Source organism: Calypte anna, chromosome 2, assembly GCF_003957555.1.
Source record: "Calypte anna isolate BGI_N300 chromosome 2, bCalAnn1_v1.p, whole genome shotgun sequence".
In the NCBI taxonomy this organism is placed as follows: Eukaryota; Metazoa; Chordata; class Aves; order Apodiformes; family Trochilidae; genus Calypte; species Calypte anna.
In genome coordinates, this window is record NC_044245.1 from 29,732,048 (window position 1) to 29,754,168 (window position 22,121).

At 39.5% G+C, this 22,121-nt stretch overlaps 1 protein-coding gene across 2 annotated transcripts in view; it reads left to right on the forward strand.

Annotated features, from left to right (window-relative positions):
* The first annotated feature begins 153 nt into the window (after positions 1-153).
* BZW2 (basic leucine zipper and W2 domains 2) overlaps positions 154-22,121 on the forward strand; it is a 54,365-nt gene continuing 32,397 nt past the window's right edge. The window contains exons 1-2 of one of the 2 annotated variants that reach the window (XM_030445097.1): positions 154-290; positions 19,676-19,740. In XM_030445097.1, coding sequence (XP_030300957.1) covers positions 19,683-19,740 — 58 coding nt within the window. In that variant the 5' untranslated portion in view covers positions 154-290; positions 19,676-19,682. The remainder of the gene's footprint in view (positions 291-19,675; positions 19,741-22,121) is intronic. The other variant, XM_030445096.1, reaches the window with a different exon arrangement.

The following is a 22,121-nucleotide window of genomic DNA, read 5'->3' on the forward strand; positions in this document are numbered from 1 at the left end:
CCAGCTCCGCGCCGCCGGAGAGAAGGAGATTGTTCCTCTCTTATCTCTGATTTTGAAGTTGAGAAACGAGATTTCTTCTCTTTTTTCCCTTTCTGTCTGGCTTCCCTTCGGCTTCATCCCTGTGCTCTCCCGGGGAGGTGCCGCGGTGGTGCGGCCGGGCGGAGGGGGCGGCCTCAGAGGCGCCCGTGTGTCAATGTGTCCGTCCTTCACTCCTCCATTGTCTGCTGCCGCCGCTGCCGCTTGCCTTAGCGCCTGCCCTCCCCTACCCGGACCGCGCAACCACTCGACAGGTGCGGCGGGCGGGCAAGCGAGCTAGCGGGCGGGCGCCTCTCCCGGCCGGTTCTCCACGCGGAGATCGCGGCCGCCGCCGGGCGGGAACGGCACCTTAGTCCCGCTACGGCTCTGCCCGGGCGGGCGGGCAGCGGGGCAGCGCCGGGCGGGCAAATGAGTCGCGGGGCCTCTTCGCGGCGGCCATCGCGGGGCCGGGCGGGCACCGCGGCGAGGGGGTGAACGGGTGCCGGCGACGGGGTGAAGCCCGACCGTAGAAATGCTGCCGCCCGCGGGTTTGCGCGACCCGGTCGCCTTCGCCTGCCTGACCGCTTCGAGGGGCGAAGCGCCTGGGCGTCCGGTGGGGGGAACCGGCTGGGAGTCCCGAGGCCCCCGGAGCGAGCGGCTTTAGGTGGGCGGGCGGGCATCCGTGTCTGGCCCGTCCTGGTGCCCGGCCGCCTGTCCACCCAAGGGAGCTGCCTTCTTGGCTTTTTATGGCATCGGTTTGCGGGGTGTTGTTTTTTTCGAGGCAGGAAAAGGTGTTTATTGGGTTAAAGCGAGCGAACAAAGCGCTGGTTGTGTCACTGCATCGTGTCTCCAAAGTGAAGCAGACTTTGATGAATTGGGAAGGGAAACAACGCGTTTGGGGTGTTCAGAGCTGTGCCTTTTGTTAGCGCCTTTCTAAAATTAAACCGTCGGTGGAAAAACGATCTTTGTTACCGGTCCAACTTTCCACTCGTCCATCTGCAGCTGGGGCGGCATAGGGATCATCCTGCAGATCCCCAGTGAGAGCAGAGACTGAGGTTGAACGTCCTTGATTTCTGCGTGTTTGTACGAAAAAGAAAAACAGAACCATAGTACTTTGTGGTGACTTTTCATCCTCCTGTGCCCCGCTATTCGATGGGTAATTTCTATATCCTTTCTTGAAAGGAACAGAATTTTTCCTGGTACTGATTTTTTGAAGGCATAGCAGTAGCAGCAAGCTGATTATATTTTTTTTATTATTACTAAATTTTTTATTTTTTTTTTTTTTTAGTGCTTGTAGGTCATCTCATGGCTACTTATGTATCGGAATCTTTCAAATACTAATCACTTGTTCATTTGTTTTCACATTTGTTAATTGCTTGACTGACTTTCAGAAGTGAAGTCCTGTTGGTTGCTTCCTGCGTATAGAAGAGCATGGTCTCAGAATCTGTCGTATCTTCATAAACCAAAATGTGATACAATTTTATTTTAACAAAACAGTCAAATTCTGTAGTTTGCGATTTTTGAAACTCACAGAAATACAGTGATGTACCACAATCTAGTTTTACTTGATTCAACAAGTGTAAATGAGAGAGATAAATTGCTTTGGGATTCAGATTACAACATATTCCCTTGACTTTTTTAATTAGAAAAAAAATAGGAAGGAATGCCTTCCAAGATAAAAATGCTTTTTTTATTCTGGTCCAGGAAGATATGTCTGTGTGGTGCTAACAGAAGTCCGTTCCTGGCTCCATGTGAAGGCTGAAATTAGGGTTTAAGTGGTCTTTTGTTGCTTCGCTACAGGGTGTGAATTCTACCCACCCTGAACAATTTTTTATGTTATAGTACAATGATAATCTCTGTGATATTGTTAAATAATAGGACTCTACAAGCTTCCTTCCATATTAAAAAAAAAGTTAGGCATTCAATGTATAAGAATATGCATATTATATTAGTGGATTTTTTTGTTATTATTTGTTTTTTAATGTGAGAATGTCAGTGGTTTTATTGCTCACTAGTTCATAGAGTGAACAGGCAAACACAGTTTTTCCTTGGCAGCCTCACTGGAGCTCACTGGGTGACTAAGGCTGCAAGAGTGATCCATCTGTAAGGGTAAAGAAATATTTCAACACTAGATAAAAACGTTTCTTTCTCTCACCTATGGAAAACTTCTGTACAACCTTCAGTCCAGTCGTTTGCAGACATTTCTCAACCTTTGGTTTATCTTGTGAGATGGTGATGAGGTAATGAAGCTTTGTTGCCTCCATTTTGTGTGCAGAGTTTGAAGCATGAAGGCAGCAAGTCATTTTTCCAAGGTGGTGTAGGGGGTCTGTGTCAGGGCATGGGACTGGAATATGAAAGTGGAGGTTCTGTACTTTTGTGTCTTGCCCTTTAATCTCTTTTATCTCCTGTATCTGGTTGCTACAGGTATTTAGGTTGTGGGTATTACTGTATGTTAATTAATAATTTCAGTTGTGGGTGTTACAGGGGGAAAAGGACATAAACCTTACTGCGACTCAGTATTGTTTAGAAATCTAATTATAAATGTTACATATGAAATATTCCTTATTTCCTCATCAGTTTACACATCTGAGACTTTATTTGCAAAGAAGGTAGAAGTGAGGATGTTTTTTCCCCTCTGATACGCTGGTTTGAGCGTGTGCAGTTCTGCTCCTGGGAAATTAAATGCTATTGTAATCTGTGTGTGGGTGATCCTAAACACCTGATGTTTTCTGCAGCTGTTGAGAACAAGGTCCATACAAGAAAATACAAAGGATTTCTTTCACTGAGTATTAATAATACAATATACAATACAGTAAATGCCTTTGCTTGGGTCATATTAGGAAAATGGATTGCCTTACACTTTGGAGGGTGCCCCATGACATAGTCTTTGGGCATGAAAGAGGGGAAAAGAAAATGCTGAACTGGGTTCAAGCTGCTTTCTGTCAAATAACTAACCTCTTGTATCTTGGAGGCTTGCTTTATTTATGGAGATGTGTTCTGCTGCTCTATAGTGGTAGCATAGGTGAGAGATCTATACTCATTCTATGCCAAGGCTTCCCATGATCAGAAACTCTGTCTGATCCACTATATTTTATGTAGGGGGGGAAAACAAAAGAAGGGGTCAAACAAGTTGTGATATTCTTATATACTTATCCTCCTAGCTCCCATCTCCCTGGTTCACTGCTAAGGATTTCCATTTGCACTGTCTCACCTGTGATGGATTTTTTTTAATTTAGGTTAACTGTGTCAGCAGCATCCTGTGGCTATAACTTCCACAAGTGCTTCAAAAATGGCCTCTTTTTATTTGTTTTTGAACCTGCAACTTCACAGTTTTATTTGATTCCCCAGCCCCCAGTTCCTATATTGGGAGATGATGAATTGTTCCCTGTACAGCTCTGATGTGCAGTCATGGCTTGCCTCAGTCTTTGCCAAGCTAAACTCTTGGAGATCTCCATCTGCTACCAGTTCCCTGTGGGACCTTGCACAAAATTAGGCTTTCTCTCCACTTGGAAATTTAGGAGCAAATCCCAACCCTTTACTCCAGCTGTATTCAAACTCTGGCAAGGTGAGATCTCTTCTCACTTTATCTTCTCTTGAATACTGACTTGAAGCATTCTCAAGCATAAGGAACAGAAGGACACCAAAGCATCTTCCCAAAGGATTATGTGTTCCAGACTACTGGTTAAGCAGGGTTGAGGTGAATGCTGTTCTTCAGTGGGAAATACTGGACAGAGCAATGGAAAAGTACCATTTTGAGACTTGAAGGTTTGTATAATGATATGCCCTCCTGAGAGGGTTTATTAGTCTAGTTAAGCCTGAGTGCTGGTGGTTTGCTTTTAGGCCTGATCTGATTGAGCAGAGCCAGCTTTGATAGTTCTGCACCCAGAATACAGCCAGCATAGCAACCATGTCTAGAGAAGTTTCTTTAGACAAAACTGCTAGCAAGTTTATTTGTTTAGGCTGCAAAGTACATTTTTAGTATATTATTTTATTTTTATGTACATCTTTTAACTGTTATTCATAAAAGGGCAGCCTGCATAATCTCACAGATAAGGTTAACAGTGCAAAGAAGAAATTTTAAGGTGTTCAGGTATTGTGATAAAGGAGGGACAATGTGAATGCCTTAGACAAATGTGAGTTTGTTCTACCCTGTTAAAAACTTTTCTTGAAAAAGAATCATCATTACTTTCATAACAAAACAAGATATGTGTACCCTTTGCTCCATTTATATGCTCAACATTGGATCTGCAGTTTAGGAAAGAAAATAAATTGCTCCTTTGCAGGTTGATTAATATTTGTGGTCCTGATATGAACAGTGGATTTAGTTCATCTTTTCTGGTTTTCTTATGAGACTTGTAAGTTAAGATTCTTTTTGGTTTCAAAAAAATCCAAGCTTTAATTAAATTGTTTCATATGTATGAATTTCATGTAGATAGGTAGTTCTCTTTTTTTTGGTGACTTTAATAGAACAAGCAGCTTTTTGCTGATGAGAAGCTGAGATGTGTTTAACGACTGCAGAACAGAGGGCCAGCTGAGCACCTTTGCAAGCTGAAAGTTCTTTCCCACTTAAGCTTTGCAAGTGGTGGCAATAACCCAATCATGCATTATCATCGCCTCTGCAAGAGGTGATTTGCAGTGGCTTTTCAGATAGGTGGTGTTAAAATAAATTCAGAACTTCAGAGATGAAACAAAAAAATTCATAAAGCTGTAAAGGTAGTATAAGTCCATGTTGAAAAATTTTACAGCACATACATACAGACCCCACTCAACCTTTGGGGAATCATGAGTGTGATACTGAGAAAAATAAAGTCTCTGGGAGCGTTATGTGTCAGCAGCAGTTAGTCAGTGACAATAAAACCTTTTTATTGGTGAAGAAGTGGAGGCAGTTGGGTTAAACTTCTCTAATAAGATCTAATCTGTAATTTTTTAGTGTAAGGTGAATTAATTCAAATTTTGTGTAGGTAATGCAGTAATCTACAGATATATATACATGTCTCCAGGCTTAAGATGATTCTTTAGGGCCAAGAAATGAGATTGTGTTGAATGGATATATCACATTATCAGAGTGCTTTGAGAGACATAATTTTTTACTCCTCAGCTTATTTTCTCTCTTCACTCCTCCTGTTCAATTTTTATGCCTGTGTTGCACATAGGGCAGTAGGCTGTCACCTAGATCTGACTCACTGCCTGAGCCTGCAGGTAAAGTAATTCCATCCTGATACATCGTGTGTAATAAATTTCACCAGTGAACTGCCATGGTTGCCCACTGAACTGTGGATTTAAATCCTATTTCCATGTGATCTGTTGTTGGTTAAATATGATTACTCCCCTCAACTGCAGCAGTACTTGCTTATTAATTTAAAATAGTAATTTTCTGTTCAAAGATCACTAGACTAATACTGGAAAAAATCTATTGCATCCCCCAAGAGAGAGAAGTCTGTGGAGTGTAATAGTATTCTGCCATGCCTGAAAACCCTTTTCAGCTTCCTGCACCATACTTATTAAATCTAGCTGTAGATCTTGCAACAGCCTTTAGAAGTCAAAATAAAGCTATTCCAAAATGAAGCAAAATAAAGAGGAAGTCCAGTGACCAAAAGGTAAGGTATGGCAGTGTGGTGCTCCTCAAGTTTCTTGCAGCTGAGAGCAAAACAAAACATTTGAGTTTCAGGATTTAACAGCTTTGGTCTTCTGTTAAGTATGGTTATGTAGATCAGATTGTGAGACTAGGGCATACGTGAGTACTGCCTATGCAAGGGGAAAGTAGCTAAGAGGTTAAGCTGTTCATAAGTACAGAAGCCAAAACCTGGCTAATGGCTGATACACATTCTGACAGTTTTTTTCCCTGTCGTTTGTTCCCACTCCATTTTTAGATACACTTCTATCACTAAGTATGTTTCAATATAGTAAGAAGACTTCTTCATATGTGTCATATAAAACACATCATCTATTGACAAGTTATGTATTCTGGTTTTTAAATTTTCAGAGGTCAAGAAAATATTTCCAGAAGTAAATTGTGATTTCTGTCACAACAGTGACTTTGTCTGAAGATGTTTGTTATACATCTAAAAGCTTTCGAAATTAGAAATGTGGTTTTGCAGTAGTATTTGCAGGGAGTTTCCTGTAGGAGTTTTAGAGTTTGTTGAGTACTTTGTACATAGGCATGCTTTGCAGTTCTGTTTAAGGTTTTGCTCTGTAATATCAGAGTTACTCTTCAGTCAGGTGGAGGAGTTTTGTGTAGAGATTTTTGCAGCTATTACAGACTCATAGAGTCAGACAAAGATTATTGCTTTTAGTCAGCTAGTAAGAAGGATGGATTACCTCTGCTGAGAATTAGAATTGAGGACAGACAGATCAGATAAGGAATATGCTAGACAAAGTCTGGGACAAAGAGAGGTTGGTCAGGGACACAGGAAGGAAGGAAGCACCTCCTGTGATGTCTAGAATCCCAGTGAGTTACACCCTTCTTACAGTTCCTTCAACTGCAGCAGGCAGAACAATTAAATATGGCTTTGGGATTGCACTTCATTGTAATAACCACTTTTTCATGTATTTTCCTTAAATGTGTTTCATTTTCATGCAGAAAAAAAGTCCAAGCAGTTCAACAGTTTGTAATTTTCAAATTTAAGTGATCCTTTCTTTTTAGGTTTTGTTTCCATAAATAAAATTCCCTCCTATAAATGTTTTCTAGGGGGAAATATTGATTCAGTGCATTCAAGTTATATTTTTTCTGGTATCTTTTCTTCTGGTAAGGCACAGGAAGTGAAATTTTAGGAACATGTTACTGAGCATTAGTAAGTACAGGGCTAATAGTTTATTTTTTGCTATCATTTCACTTCTCCTTTCTAACTTCTAATGGGAAGTCAGAAAAACAAAGTACATCATTTGTTTCAAATATTCAGTGAGAAGTCAGCCCTCCATTTAAAAAAGGAGAGGGGATGGGGATGGTGAGTTTCTTCTCAGTTTGCAACCTCCTCTGTACAAGCCAATACTGAAATGATGAGTTTGTTTAGAGACTTGTTGCTGGTTTCACCCTGTGTCTCTGCACCTCTCTGAGATTGCTCCTGAAAACTCTGGTGGTGATCTCCCTTCTGTCCTAGGTCTGCTTCAACTGTATTATCTTACTGCATTGGTTTCATGTGGCCAAGATTCCAGGATGCCTAAGCCATCACCCAGTGCAATGGAAGCTTGGTGGTGTGCTGTTGAATCCCATGTTTTGTGTGAGATGTTTTTTCTCCTAGATTTTGTGGCAAAAAGAGGCCCCATTGAGCATGTCCCTAGGACTGCCTGAATCTTTGGCTCTCTGCCTTTGAGATTCATCATCCTGCACATCTGTTTCATATCCCTTCACAGCACAGAGAAACACTTCTGTGCTAAGATACACGCACGAGGTTTTGAGTTTGGCTGTCTTGTTTTGCAGAACTTTATTAGAATTCTTTTCCTTGAATTTGAGAAAGGAAAACATACTCATTTACTTTTCCAAAGGAAAGGGCTTTGTGTTTTCAGTTGGTTTATTCCTGTTGAAATGCTTACTGATGTAAGCTGAAAAGTCATGTTGCTTGATTTCCAATGTGCCCTGCCATCAGTGTATCAACTTGCATTGCTCTTGGGCCTCCAAGAGCAACCCTCTTTGCAGGATAACAGACTGGTTACTTAGTGACTTACACTGCTAGATTTTCAAGGCATATGGCTATCGGGTCTCTCCTGTGGTGAAATTGTGGGATTCTTGGAACTTGAATCCATAAGCAGTAGTTCACAGCTCACTGAAGCCAAATGTATCAATCCAAAGCATTTAATGGGTAGCTTGTTTGATGCTATGATTAATTTAGTAGCTTAGTGGGCTCCCTGATTCACTTTTGTTTCCTGGCTATAAAGAGGCTTGATGCTTTCCCTATTTCCCTTTGTCTTGTCAGCTTATACAGTTGTTGACCTTTTCAGTCTGACCTAGTAGGTATCAGTGCTGCAAAAGCAGTGTTCTGGTATGAGGAGACAACAGAAAAAAAATGCTTTTGAAGCTGAGGGAGAGTGAGATGTCAGTGATGAGGAAAAGGGCACAATCATCTTAGTGTAGACCAAGGTGCTCCCCAGATATTCCTTTTAACATCCTTATTACTTTTTTTCTCTAAGCCCAGTATAAATTATTCAGTTCTTGTTAATAGCTAGGTTATTAGATTACTGAATAGCCACCTTCATTAGTGTTCTCAACAATTGGTTAATAAATGTTCACATCAACCTATTCTTAATCTGAATCAAGTATATAATTGTATCAATTGTGTTTTTGCAGCATTGTCAAGGCTAGAGGAAAATCATCTGTTGCAAAGTCCCTGATTTAGTGTCATGTTGAATATCTACTTTCTTTTATTATTAAATTTTTTTAAAGCAAATTTAGGTTGGCACTTCTGCTTTGCATTTTCCATTAGCAAAGAACATAAGGCAAGTTTTCTAGTTTTTCAACTCTACAAACTGTATCAACCTATGAAAATCAACATGCGGATGCAGATGTGTTGGTCTGAATGGGCTTCAAAAGTCAGTTCATTGCCTTGGAGAGCTTGGCTGTATCCGTGATTGAACAGATTTACATTTTGGGATTTAGCATCAGTTCACTTCTTAAAATTAGAAAGAATTTTTTTGTTTTGTTTTCCTCACTGTATGATATATGCAGTGCTAAGTTTTTTATCCTTTGTAAAGCTTCTGTTTCTTTCAAAAGGACATGAGATGCAATAGTGAAAAGGTATATGCCCCCTTTTCACTAGAAGTTAATGTGTTTTGTAGAATCCTTTTCTAGATCCACATTCAAGCGCCTTAGGTTAGTTTACATGTCTTTGAAGTCCTCAGAGAAACCAACCAAGCTTTTCAATGTATTTTCTCAATCTAGAAAAAAAAAAAGTAGTCCTTTAGCTGTCTCATTAATGAATCCTTTAAATCATTCATACCTTGCATCAGCATTGGAAGTGAGTTGTAGAAATTTAATGTAGCTTTTATTGGCATTCCTACTCTCTTCATGGGTACATGTATTCATAACACCTACAGATGTACATCCAGTGGAACGTTTATTAGATTATCTGCAGAAGTAGGTTGCTGATAATTGGTCTTTCCAGTGCATGAACAATGATGCTGTAAACAAGAAAATAGATTTTCCTATTAATAGTGTCAAATATCACTGTGCAGAGCTGGCACTGGTACAGCCCAGCCAACCACAAAGCAGATGTAAGCTTTTTCTTCCCAAAGGTAGTGATGTTTTATTGAAAAAAAGATACTTAACCTGTTCCCATTAGAAATACACAACCTCCTGCAGTAACACTTGGCTTCAGAAACCTAGTTGGATGTGGGTGGGTTGTTGTGGTCTAATGCTGGGCCTGTTCTTTCAGCATATTTTTGGTACACTGTGTTTTGAAGCTTCTCAGCCAACAATGGAAAATCTGTAAACCATTTCAGAAAGATAAACAAGTAGGACTGAATTAACTATAGAACTGAAGAACTATCAGTAATTGTTCTTTGTTAATTTTGGCTGTGTGATTAAACTCATAACTTGAGATGTTTTTTGGTGTCACTGAGGTGTAGAGGTTCACACAGATTGCTAGTCCGCAGGTGTGAATTTCTGTTGTAGGGTTGCAGAAACTGATTGAGGAAGATTGATCTAGTTCAAATACGTTAAAAATGCTTAAGAGTGAGGCTGTTCACAAGGGACTCCCTTAAGATCTCATCCATCTTTAAATGTGCAAGCAGAATATTTTAGGTAAGCTATTTTCTGGAAATATTTGCTTTGCTCCATTGATTGTGAAAAGAGGCAAAGGCTGCAGGGTTAGACTTAGCTGTCTGTCATTATTCATGTTTATGTTAGGTCCAGTGCACCTGTTTTTGGGTTCTGACAGTTGGCTTTTTTGGGGAAACATGGATATGAATTTTGGTTGAGCTGATTACCTTCTAAAATCATTGACAATGAAATAGGTAGTAGTCCCCACAACTAATAGCATTGGCATTTTTTTTCACTGAGCTGAGCTGACAGACATCTGTCTGTGCTTTCATTCCTAGTGTATGGGCACAAAGTGCTTCAGGAACTGCTGCAGTGTAAATCGTACTGCACACAGGTGGGATTTGCTGCCTTTGTGATTGAGTAGGGTAAAATATTATATACCTGCTCTGGTCTACATCTGGATCAAGCAGATGTCTCTTACTCAAAATTCTGCTAGCTTTTTGTAACATGATGACACTGGCATTAATACTGGAAAACAGATAGAAATTAGTGAAGCAACAGGCTAATTATCGGATGATTTATACTGTTACTTTATTTTGCTTCCTTTCCTGGTAATGCTTATTAATTCTGAGATTCTGGGTGTCTTGGTATATAAATGTATTTTTGAGAACTGGGTTTTCATCTGGTTGCAGTTAGGATGAAAGTTGCTTATAAATATGTCTTTTTAAGGAGCAAAACTATCAAGACACATTCATACCATTCATAATAGCCATTGCTTTCGGTGCTGTTTTTATAGATAAACTGAGTTTTTTGGGCTACATTGATAGATTTTGAAAATAGATGAAACTTTGCTATTCACAATTGCTTAACATTTGAGCTTTTTAGTTACCAAACCAGTTTGTTCTGATAGGTGAATATTGTCAGAGTCCAATAGTCTGTGTCCAGCTTCTTTTATATATCCCACATGTGGAGGGTGTGAGATTATTCTGCTAACTCAGAAATCCCATGTAACACCACCTACCTTCAAATGTGTAGTTTGTATGTAGAAGTATATAGAATTCTGTATGGACTGGCTCTAAGCTTCTCGTTTTCTTGACTGAAACTCTTTAATGTTTTCCCTCATCTCAAAAGCAGCAACCTAAAGTCCTTCTACATAATCAGTAATACAACGTTCTGACTCAGGTCAGTCTTCTTGGGATTTTTACTTCTCCTCACCTGGCCTTACTGAATTGCCACCCAGCTCTCAATGCTGTTGTCATAGTACTCCCAGGTGGATTATTTTGTCATGGATCTGTTATGTTTGTCTTCTGTGTTCATGCATCTAAGAGACAGCCTTTCTGGAAGTACAGAGTGAGGAGAAGCTATGTGGGATATATGATGCCTATAAGCTCCCTAACCTCAGACCAAAGCTTGATGTATTGGGAGAAATTGGCTTTTGGTCCAGAGTGTGGTCTCTGAAAATGTCCTGTAGAGTTGAGTAGATGTGAAAAGAAAAAAGGAGGTGGGAGGGGAGGGAAAGGATGTGATGTGGTGCAGAGGGTTAAAACTTTCTAACATGGGAACCATGAAGTAGCCAGGCAGGATGTTGCCAGGCAGAATGTGGCCAGGCAGGGCATCTTTGGGCAGGCTAACTCAGATTTATTGCAAAGGCAAATGAGAGGTGCTACTGATAGGCGTAGAGAAAACCCAGACTCAAATAGTTCTGGTTTGCTACATCACCATTTCTCACCTAAGTGCAAAAATTCAAGGTCCAAGGTGAAAAGTACACTGTGAAGAGGACTTTGAGCCTTCTTCCCAACTACCCCCACCCACGACCACCAGGAGACAGTATGCATGCAGAAATGTATGGAATCTTATGGTAATAACTTCTGGGAGATGATTTTAATAACCCTGCTTCTTGTATGAAAATGTAATGCATATGTATGATTTATAAGGATAAAAGTGTAACCAAATAACCAAGTGGTGTGTGTGTTGGGTGAAGTGATCCCCCGCGCACCCAGTGCCATAATAAAGAATACCTTGCTTTATAGTCTCAATCTCTGTGGCTATTGATTTATACCAACTTTCTTGGCTTCAACTGATATAAAAGTATAGATAAATGGGAGTGCTACGTTTCTTTCTTTCATGCTCGTGTCATACTTGCAGCAATTTTCAGCTTAGAAGGTTGCATCGTCCCAATGTTTAGTAGTCCCTGATAGACAATCCTGCCATGAATTCTGGAGCTTTCAGGCTTCTGTGCAGAGGTGAAGAAATTGCTTTCTGAAGTCAGGCTAAGAATGCTGGTATGTGAGCTGCCAGGCAGTGGGTAGGATAGCGAGTGTGTGCCCCCCCTCTGCCTGTTTAGTCTGTAATAGCTGTTTCTCTGATTCACACAGGATAATAGTTGATTGTGTAGGCACCTGTGCCATACACTGTTGGGTGGGTTGTGGTAGTGATTGGTTTGTTTTTGTTTGTTTCCAAGTGCCAACTTGTGGATATGAATGTATTGCCATAGGTTATCTTGGCTTGATCTGAGATTAATTCTGTCCATCAGTGCCTAGAAAATAACTATTAGTAGGTTGAAACAATGTGAGCATTGACTACTGTTATCTCCTGCTCCAGAGATTTGTTCACCAAAACTATGTGCTGTCAAAATGTTTAAGTTGCTCTGAGGAGGAAGAAGCAGCTGCAAGAAACATGGGACCACTTTTGGGATGCAGTGATACGAATCAGCTCCTTTTCTGTCCAAATGAATGTTACTAATAGCATAACCAGTGTTAGATGGTATGTTTGGAATAGCTGACATGATGCAAAGTGTTGTGCTTTTCCACTGCTGGCTCTTTGTGCCATCTCTTTTTTAGCCAGAAATACCAGAATTCAACTATCTGGAAGATGATTCATTATCCTGCTAGTAAAAAGAGGTGTTAACTTGGTCAACTCCTTTCCCTTGTGTGTGCTTTGAAGAAATAATTAGGGAGTTAGAAGTTAAAACTGCTTACAGAAATTGGTGTTCACTACTTGCAAGTGTGCAAGAGTGCTGGCTATTATTCTGTCCCTCCTCTGATTACTGTATTTAGTTCATGAAATAAAAAAACAGTGAGCAACTGGGAGATAAGAGCTGTAGATAAGAGCACAGCAATGGAACTCTCAGCAGTCAGGAAAGCTCTTACTAATACCTGGCCCTTCAAGAACTGTATCTAGTTTCTCCTTTTAGTTGCTTAAAGAGACCTTGTTACCAAAAGATAAATTTCTGTATATGCCAACCCAAGTGTATGATTTCCTTTTCTTGACTTGTCTTTCCACCTGCCAATTATTAAGGGTCTTTTCTTTTTCTTTTTATTTTCAATGTACTGCTGTGACTCACATCTTTCATATGGTTGCTGATTATGAGACATACAAGTCCTATGCCTTAGTAGTTTAGTTTACTGTTCTCTTGGCCTTGTCAAGGACATCAGGAGTGCTTCTGTTATGTGAGATTTCTGCCCTATCTTTACCTTGTTAGTCAGCTGAGCTACTTCTGTAGAAATAAATTCTTGGTTAGTCATGTAATACATATCTACTCTCCTGAAATACATGCAGTGTGTACATTAATTGGTGGCAATGGGGTTTTTTGGACTCTTTTTCAAGAAACATCTTCCTGTTTATCAGTGATGAGATCCATGGTACAAATTTTGGTGAGTTTGTCATCTCATTTTTATCTGGATTTACTTACTTCTCTGCTGGATAACTACTCAAGTTACATGAGTCTTGGCTGGAGACCCTTACATGAACAGGTTTTTTTGTTTTATTTTTTATTTAATGTGTGGTAAATTTAATTCTCTTTTGGTATTTGTGCTTGCTGCAGTATGAAACAAATTCCACTTGTTTCATCTCTTGTTTTCTCTCTCCAGCAAGGCATGCTAGTAAAAGATGAGTACTTTTGTTGGGAGTGGACACTTGCTCTTTACTGTGGAAAAACACTGTCCTGTGATTAAAAGAAAAAAGCAAGGAAAAAAATGAAGTGCCTCAAGAGCTTCTGGAAGGCTTTTTTGGGAAACAGAGGGAATTTGGTGTGTGTCAAAACCCTTCTGTAATACTCAAGATACTGCATATGATAGGCACTCGTGAGTAGGGCATCCTTCCAAATATGAGATTAAAGGTCAGTATCTAGTTGCTTTATGTCCTGTAATGTCATAGGTGAAATTAATCCACAACAGAAAATGTATTTTTCAGCAATGAACATATGGATTAGCAGTATCCTTTTTTTCATGTAAATATTAAAACATGAGGTTGATTATATTTATCTGGCAGATCTTTATATGACTGCTTAGTCCCTGCATGTCGCCATTGAGGTCATTTGTGCAATAAAGTCTGTGAGGGGATTAAATGTGGAGAGTGCCTGGCTCTGGCTCTAGTGTTTATACCTAGTGGGACCTCTCGGATGAAGGTTTCATAAACATTGTAAATCTGCTGGTGGCCTCAGAGCAAAGTAGCAAGATAAGCCATCCAGCTGCCAGTGTTGTCTTTCCTGCACTGCTGCCTTTCCTGGCACGTTTGAAGTTGCAGACCCACAGGTTATTAGCCACTATTTTTAAAAAGCCATTTTTTTAGGAACAGAGGGCAAGAATCAGAAAATGGTGATAAAACAGCACAGATCAGCCTGCATAAAGAAAACTTGGTGTGTCTCAGTATGTATGGAGGCTTGATCTTGCCAGCTTCCTGGATCTTCAACGAAGGACAGAGAAGTGGTGGCTCCTTTCCATTGCTCTGGTCCTATCCCAACACTTGAGAACCTGGAAAGCAGCAAAAAGAGCTTATTTCCTTATCTTTCAACAGCATCAAAGTGAGCTTTGGCAGCCGGTGGGTAGTGCTGGCACTGCTCTTCACATTGCAGGCTGGTGTTGGATGTGTAAGGAAAGTGCTTTTCCTTCACACTGACCAAACCTTGGAAATGTCAGCAGCCAAGGTGGATTTCATAGCCTTGGGAGGGTGTGAAAACTGTGTTAAAGCAGAAAATGCTTTGCAGCTGTCACAGCAGTGATGGCTGCAGCAACCATGGAAGCTGCATGCTGGATGTTGGGTAGTGCTGGTGGAAAAGGAGGAGCTGTGTGGTCTTGGTGTCCATCTGGAAAGTGGGAAGCCTGATGAGGATTTGGCAAGAAGAGGTGGCTTTGCTGCATCTGCTGTGTCCTGTTATCCCCTTACATTGCTCTTGTTCAGCTGTACTGGTAATGATTTATGAGTTTTCAATCTACCTATTTTGTTAGCTCATAATCTAGCTCTCTGCTGCCTTCCTGGAGAGTGGAAACAGCTGATGGCTGTGTGCTGCTGACACATTTCCTCTACAGCAGAAGTGCAAGGACAGCTCTTCCTCCATGCTGCTCAAGTTTGGCAGTTTCCTTTTAACATAACTCCTTGACTTGTTTCTGAAAGTAAAGAAACAAAAAGAGAATTAAAGTATTTATAGTATGACTCAGTGAAAAAAACCCAAGTAAAGCCTTTTTATATCCTGGATATTCCGTTTCTTTGGGGGAAAAAAATTGACCTTGATTATGTGGGGTTTTGTTTTTCCTTCATAGAAACTTCCCATCTATGTTTTTACTTCATTTAACTTTTTGATGAATACTCCTGTCTTTCATGATGTCTGATCAAGAGAAAGAGATGGAAATAATCCCTGCCAAGCATCTGTTCCTGGCAAAGCTGATGGTGCTGTGTTGGTGGTGTTCTGGCAACTCTCTCCAGCACCCTGTCAATCAAACACCATCAGTGGCGTCTCTGCAGCAGCATCCTTGGAGCAGCACTGCTGGGCCACCTCCCCCTGTGACCTCCCTGACCATAGTGTCCTGCCTGCAGAGAGTCATTATAACTTGTGAGGGAGTTCTATTAAATGGCTGTTCTTTTTTTTTTTATGATGTCTGGCATTGATTCTATGATTCTATGATTTTATGATTTCACTCTCCATAACTAGGGCAGTGAAGTTTTGCTGCTGTGAAGCAACTGTTCTTGAATTCATCGTGAACATGTTAATGTCTGAAGAATCTCAGATGAATCTGAGAGTTCACTTGAAAAGAGGTGTAAAATAATACTTAGAAAAATAGTATTAGTTTGGATAAATGTTTTCAGTGTTTTTTTCATTTTCAGTTTGTGCAATATGTTTCCAAAAACAAATGTTTCCAGTATTTTGGCCTGTTAAAAACTTTAGCCTTATCGAAGCTTTCAGTAATTTAGGAGTTAATCATCATGAGAATTTCCCTGTGGTGTGGATAAAAGATTTTTTCCGACTTGTTAGGCAAGTTCAAAATTGCTGAAGCTCTGAAGTAATTTAATTTGTTTCTGGTTTTATAAGTTAATTTTACCAATTAATTCTGTTTTTATTAATTCTGTTGTATTAGTTGGGATTGGTTGATTATAGAAACTGCTATGTCATATGTCTAGGTACCTGCAGCTGTGGATGTCCCTGTAGGTGTTTAGGTTCTTCAGTACCTAAATGAGAAGCAGCTGTAGAGGAAGCTGAACTTGTGGGCTTCGAGTAGGTTCAGGAGAATGTATCAACTCAACAACTTACTTATTTTTTAAGTATGAAACAGTTTTGTACAAGCCTGTTAACAAGAGTGGGAGTGGAATTTGGGAAAATGTTTTGTCACACATTTTTTTAAATTTTTCTGCTGCATTTTGTGGCTGCAAGCTAGTTAGCAGCAAGTATAGACATTTTGAGATTTGTATGGAAAATGAGCCCTTTTTGGAGTTTGGTGCCTGTTTCTGTACTGCAGACATCTTCTTGAGTCGGCCCAGCCCACCTCCTGACTTACCTGTTTATAAAATAAAAAATATTCGGGTATGGAATTTGAATATGAGTTTTCCATAGGAAGTTTCCTGGATTAAGAGTAAAGCATCTATTGCTGAGCCTCCCTCATCCTCTACAGAAGAGTGGTAAGGAGCTATCATTTCTACATCTCTTGTTTCCTTTCCTGATGGCAATTCCTACAAATCCTGGAGGATGTTGGGCTGCAAGATACAAATATAACTGGTGATCTGGGTTTTCTTTTTGAAGCTACTTCCTTCTTACCCATACCCATATCGTTACTGTTCTGAAACCATTAAGACTTCTTTAAGTGGCATTTAAAAATTTGCCTTTAAACTATCCAGATCCTGTACTTTTCAAAATGGAGGACAGATGTACTAGTTGAAGGTCTTTTGATTTCAAGGCTTTATATGTACATGCCATCTCAGAGGCAGGCTGCACTTCCATGCAGTCGAATGCACTGTGCAAGTTTATATGCTGATGTCCTGAATTTATAACCCTCAGCCATCACCTCTGGGCTGTTGTTGGTGTGTTTTTGCATTGCATTCACTTTTGTAAATCTTAAACTATCATCCAGGCACCTCTCGTGGTAGCAGCAGCCCTTTAAAATATCATTTGCAGTGCCTGGTGTCATTTGTAATAAAGATGCATCCTGGGTTGTCATATCTATCAAGGAGCTGATTTTGCTTAGGCTTATCCTGCACTTTCTTGATGAAATTGTCTGTGCTCTCCCTGGGTCAGTGCTTGAGGGAGCACCTTATAAAGCCTGACCCTCACTCGAGCAGATTAGCGTACAGTGTGCTTAAAGCTAAATATAGAAGAAGGCAGATCCTGAGTTCCTAGTAATTAACTATTCAGGACTCTTCTGTTGCACTGAATCTCTAGTCATTGAATCTCCCACAAGTGGTGAGTCTACCTGCTTTTTTTAAAATCTTGTTCACAGCTCTTTTAAAGGGCATATTGTATATTCATAGGGAACAGTTTTAAAATCCAATATTCAAGCTTCAGGTGCATGCAGCTCTTCTTACGGTTTAAAAAAAGGCAACTGCATCAAAGGGAAGAAGTGTAGTCCTAGAAATCTAATATATGCATTTATATTTTTTGTAACAACTGGGAAACTACCAGTATGGATGGGTCAGGTGGCATTCATTTCATTGCTCCCAAATAATTCATTAAGAAAATGGGCAGTGTCCATCCCAGCCTGATGGTATATTTGTAAGAGATGTGACAAGAGGTTTAATTCTTAACCTGCTGCATGGCATGCTGGACACTTTCTTTTCAAACCTCATGGGCTCCTTCTGCAACCTACTGAAATGAATGGTTTTAGACCCAGAACAAGGGGCCAAGCATTAAAGCAATCAGAAATACGTGGGTGAATATTGTATTTTACAAATGAGTTGTGCAAATAACCAAAGGTCAGAAAGAGAAACAAGATAAATATGTCACAACTCTCCAGTCAGTGGCTAGAGGCTGGGCTGTTGCTTATCCCTTCTAACTGAGGGATTATCTCCCTAATTAACTTCTAAAGCTCCTCCTGTTCCTCTGCCACATTGACAGCTAAGTCAAGAAAAGAGACTTTCAACCTCAGCTGTAGAGGGAGGCTTGTATCCTACAGCTGCTGTAAAAGATCCCTTGATATCATGGCTTGTCATTTTTAAGTCTTTGCAGGTGGGCAAATCATTTTTCCAGAAGGCTGTGTGTTGTTGCAGGTGTTCTGAAATGCTCCATGTTCTGTTAAAACCATAGCTTTAAATCTCAGTGATCAGTGCTAACCTTTCAGTTTCACTGCATGTTGCATCTTTTTGTTTTTATGACTTGCAGGAAGCAAAACCCACCTCAACTCTGAACTGGCTATTTCCAGTGCACATGGGCAGTTTTGGACTGGGGATAAGTAGTAGACCAAGACTAGAAAGCAGTAGTTTACCAAGTTAAAAATTTGAAATGCTGCAGAAGAGGCCAGCTAGTGACTCCGTAGATAGAAGAGATAGTCTGGTTGATAGGAACATACTGTCTAGCTGGAGCATTATTAACAGGGTTTTAAAATGAATTTTCAAGTGGACAGAGAACATGAACTTGGATAGTAATGTGTTATTGGCATCTTTGTAGACAGAGAGCTTGAGCTTCTCTTTCATTATGGTAGGAAGAAGTGTTGGGAAATGTGTGTACCTTTTTACCTAGACCTAGATACCACAATGAAGAAATACAACTTACACAAATTTTTGTAGAACATGGCCAAAGGACAAAGCTTCTTGTATGTTAAAGCTTAATTCTGGATGAGCAGATCGTACGTAATGGTGACCTAATGACCTGCAGGGTGTGAAATAGGTGGCCTGTAAGTCCCAGTACTGGCACTTGCAGGACGTAGGGATGACCCTTGATGATTGCCATATTCTACAGAGCTTCCTTGTATTTTCTACTTTTTGCAATCAGCAGTCAGATTACCTGCTCACTGCACAAGCTATGTTTTGTCTGATTAAATTAATTCTATCCAAAGCTGAAAAACAGTTTTGTTATCTTTAGATAAAATGGCATTAATGTATCACTTTCCAAATTTTTTAATGTTGCATGTTATAGGTCTGAAGTAAGGTGTGCAGTGATACAAGCCTAATATTTTTTTACCGTTGTTTTTATGCCATGTAGGTCCTTCACTATGTGATTATACACAAAATTGATGGGAGGGGAGGTTGGGTATCTTTTATTATTTTTACAACACAGACAGGTTTTTAGCAACTAAAAGTTCCTAAGATGCTGTAAGACTTGGGAGAAACATTTGAGAATGATTTGATGGTTAAGACATAGCCTTTGTGGTTAGACTGTAGTAATTTCTTCAGAAGGCAGTGTGTGCCACGTGGGTGGTTCCCAGTCCTGTGTCCTAGCAGCTCTAATGCCTGTGAGCATCCCCATCAGCTGAAAGGGTTGCAGTAAGGGCAGAGGCTTCATCACCTTCCTGCTTGAGTTTGAATCTTCTGGGTCTTTTATGAGGACGATTGGTTCTGAGAGAAGTATGTCTTACCAGAGTTATTCTTGGGTCGTAGTGCTCTTCATCTTTGAGATGATGTGAATCTTTGAGTATACATCAAGAACTTTCCTCTTGACATATAGGGATATGTCTACATGTTTTACTACACTGAATGCTTATTTTGCCTTAAGGTTGAGCTGTTGTCTGTAAATGCCATACTGAAAATGCATTTCTCTCTCTTTTTCTCCAGAAATTTTATGAATAAGAATCAGAAGCCGGTACTAACAGGCCAGCGGTTCAAAACTAGGAAGAGGGGTAGGTTATGTTACATTTTTTACATTATTTTCCTCTTTGTTAAAATTATTAGAAGAAAAGACAGGTGGAATAACTGAGAAGTTCTGTAGCATTGACTTTTTTCTCTCTCTCTTCAGTCTTGTTAAGAGAGCAGTTGTTACTTTTCGTTTTCTCTATGTATATTCAGACTTGGTTTAAAATTTGGGTTTATTAGCTTTTAAGTGTTGGAGAAGACTGCTAAAAATTGAGATTCTGAGCCTATAGTTTATTTACATACATGGAAGAAAACTTATTAGATGTTTGTTTCAGGTGTTTCTTATGCTAATGTCCCTTTAAATTAAGAAAGCAAAATATGAGCTTTTATTTAAAGGTTGCTTAAAGAATATTATCTAGCTTTTTTAGTTTTGATTTTTGTTTTTATTTCTTTGACTCAAATCAGTGCAATTTACATAAAGGAATCTTTCATACCTGAAAAGGTGTTCTCTCACCTTTCTTCTCCATGAGATGGTCAGATCATCCCATAATCCCAGTTTTCACTAACAGCAGAGGTCAGAATGTGCCTTTTTGACAAATACTTATTTCTGCTGTTTGATTGTATTTTGCTTTTGTTTGGTTTTTTTACTGTTAAATTAAAGCAGTTACCATTGTGTAAATCCCATTTTGCTCCTTGTCTGATTTTCTATAATCATTACCAATGCTCTCTTAAGGAACGCTAAGTGGTGCTAATGAAACAAATCATCTGGGAATTCTGTACAGCGAGTGTCACTGGAACATGCTTGCTTACACTATACTCAGAGTTCAGTTGTCATGGTTTAGGTGTCTTAGATGAATGCCCAACACTTTGAGAAAGAGAACAAAAATATGTTTAATTTCTTTTTTTTTTCAGAAAAAAAAAAGGTCTTGTTTGTAAAAAGAAGGCTTAGATTTTTTTTTTTGCTGTTGCAGTAGCAGATTATTATAACCCATACATGTGGGACCCCTGTTTGTCATGTAACAGGTTTTTTCCATCTTGACTTCCTTGTTTCTGATCAAAAGCTAACACCTAGTCTAAACTTCTTGTGACAGAAAATGTAAGTAAGAGAATTCTCTCAGTGTGAAGGAGAGAAACAAAAAGAGTTTGTAGTCTTTCTCAGAAAATTACAGATTCTGTCAGGAGTCTAAAGAGCTGCATGCATGTTTTAAGATCGAGGATGATCATGAAGTTTGGATGAGAATTGCAAAATAGCTTGTTTTCAGTCATGTTAAAAGCAGTGCCAGCTTTCTCCTGTCTTTCCTCCCTTGCACACATCACTCCTCAGTTAGTTTGACTGGTGTGATGTCTTCAGTGGAAAATGTCCTTTCTATGATGTAAATACAACACTGGTAGGTAAAATTAATTAAAAAACAAAACCTACATTGTTTGTAATTAAATGTCATGATGTTCCAGTAATTAGAAGGATTCACTTTCTATCAGTATAGTCCAGAACATTATGCAACAATGCATAATCCAGTGAAGGGTTGAACCTTGAGGTCCCTTCCAACCTGATATTCTATGATTCTTATTCAGATGGAACTGCACACTGTGTTAAGTAGCAACAGAATAGACATAGCTAGAGGAGTAGAATTAATAATCCCTGAAGAAATACCTCTCAAATCAGCCTGTAAAAGCAATCAGATATGCATGCTGCTGGATTGTTCCAGTGTATTATTTACTCTAGGTCACCTTGTTATGGTACATATATTATTTTCTAAAACTGTATTAGAAAATGTTCTCTCTCATAAAAGGCTTTATTTTCAGTCCATGTTTGGCAGTGTATTTGGCATATTTGGTCCTAACATGGATTTGGTCTTTGACTCCTATTTAATAAAAGTAATCATTAAAATAAATAAAAAGCTTTTATTTTTAATTCTGTGTCTGTCTCTTGAACTTCTGTTGGAGTGATTGCAAGTTGCACTAGATATCGTTGACTACGTGGAACAAGGAAAAGACTTGAGGGAGCTTGGAACATTGGGGTTGTTTACTTGGGTTTTTTTGAGAGATTACTTAAGTGGTATTTGGGATATTAAATGGATTTAATATAGAAATCTTTACATACAAGCACTTCTTTATGTGCTTAAAGCACGTTCTTCCATCTATGGTGTAATTCTAGTTGTGTTAATATTTGAGGGTCCTGTTTAGAAAATTGTAGCTACCTGTTTTCTTTCTGGAGGCAGAGGGTTTGAGGAAGAAAAATGGCTTTTTTATTCCCTTCTGTTTGTATGTACTTCTTATTTTTTTTCTTTAGCAGTATGACAGATTGTTATAGACTAGACTTAGACTAGAAGATACTATTAGGGGGTTTTATCCTGAATTCAGTATGCCAGGGAGTCATGGAATTTCACCCAGGTAGGAGAGAGTGCGGTGACTGTGATTTGGCCATGGC